Source organism: Gavialis gangeticus, unplaced genomic scaffold (assembly GCF_001723915.1).
Source record: "Gavialis gangeticus isolate Ggan-Ray unplaced genomic scaffold, GavGan_comp1, whole genome shotgun sequence".
Classification (NCBI taxonomy): domain Eukaryota; kingdom Metazoa; phylum Chordata; order Crocodylia; family Gavialidae; genus Gavialis; species Gavialis gangeticus.
The window spans coordinates 54,682,415-54,683,764 of record NW_017729025.1 but is presented as its reverse complement, the minus strand read 5'-3'; the positions used below and the strand labels follow the sequence as shown (position 1 = coordinate 54,683,764).

The following is a 1,350-nucleotide window of genomic DNA, read 5'->3' as shown; positions in this document are numbered from 1 at the left end:
AAACTCACTTTACAATGTAACAAATAGGGATGTTCCAAGACCTCGACTGTACTGACCCCCAGACCCATTTCTACCACTATTACAAGACAATTTTGGTACTCGCCAGCAGCAGACAGTACAAAGAAGCAGAGGGCACTGTCATAATGGGGATGGCAACTACAGAAACATGCATCACACACAATGAGCAAGGAGCACAGATCCACACAGGAAACTATATTTTGGTGCATGTCACTCTCACAATGCACCACACAAAGCAGCTGAGTGTGGGCTTCTACCACACCAATCACATAGGAGTGAATTTACCTTGCATATAACAAATTTTTGGTATAAAAAGGGTCATAGCATAAGAATGAATTTGCACATACAGAACTTGCATAAAGCGAGGGAAACCTGTACTCAGATTCTTTCAGATGCTTGGTTAGTTACTGCTGGCATTCACTTCTCCCATAAGGCATTGATTGGTGTTAGGTAGGATTAGTAACTGGGATTTGCTGAGAGAGAGCTGAAGAGTGCAGTTATTGGCAAATATATCCTAAAAATATTTTGATGGCAGCATTTAAAGCTCAGATGCCTAGAATTGACCAGAGCAAGTAATTTTCCTAGACAATATTCAAACAATATTCATAGCAAATTAACAAATTTCTACAAATTACCTTCCTCTTCAGCTTTATAGTTCAACAGTCAAATGCCTCCTAGAGTGACTGTGTTTGAAGCGTGGTATAACCAGTGGCTACTTGTAGGAGTGGCAGGTTATATTGTACTGGTTTATTTGGATGAGCATTTAAGGATTTACCAGCTTCTTATTCCTCCATAGCAAGTTAAAAGCATTGAGAATGCAAGAGAAAGCATTTATGTTCAAGGATGACCTGGTTGGAAGAAGGAATTAAAAAAAATAAGTTTGTGTACAGTTTTCATTGACTGTTGGGTGGCTAAGCTTGCACTGTTTGATCAGTGTTAGAGAAGAAATCTCTATAGACTGTATCATCATTAGGGGTGTTGGTGCTCTGATCAAATGCCATTTTGGGTAACTACATTTTGATAAGCTTTAAGGTGCCTACAGGACTGTTCTATAAGGTGGTGTTGTGAACTGTCAGACAGCTCTTATGTTCCATACCAGAGGCAGCCCCATGCCAGTGATTAAATGACTTCCATTTTATCTAGTAGATAAAGCACCTTGGGATCCTTTGGGCTGAAAGGCATTGCTAAAAGACAATTGTTGCATGCTCATTGAGCTTAATTGTCTATGTTTTTTTTTCAGTGAAACCAGCAGTGTATGCAGCAGCAGTGACACTGGCCTCTTCACCAATGATGAAGGCCGCCAAGGTAACTTGTTGTCTTGTGATTTTTTTT

At 39.9% G+C, this 1,350-nt stretch overlaps 1 protein-coding gene across 8 annotated transcripts in view; it reads left to right on the top strand.

Moving 5' to 3' along the window:
• Nucleotides 1-1,350, top strand: part of GPATCH2L (G-patch domain containing 2 like) — a 54,958-nt gene that overhangs the window by 6,612 nt on the left and 46,996 nt on the right. For all 8 annotated transcript variants that reach the window (XM_019518774.1, XM_019518768.1, XM_019518772.1 and 5 more), the window contains exon 3: nt 1,259-1,323. In XM_019518774.1, coding sequence (XP_019374319.1) covers nt 1,259-1,323 — 65 coding nt within the window. The remainder of the gene's footprint in view (nt 1-1,258; nt 1,324-1,350) is intronic.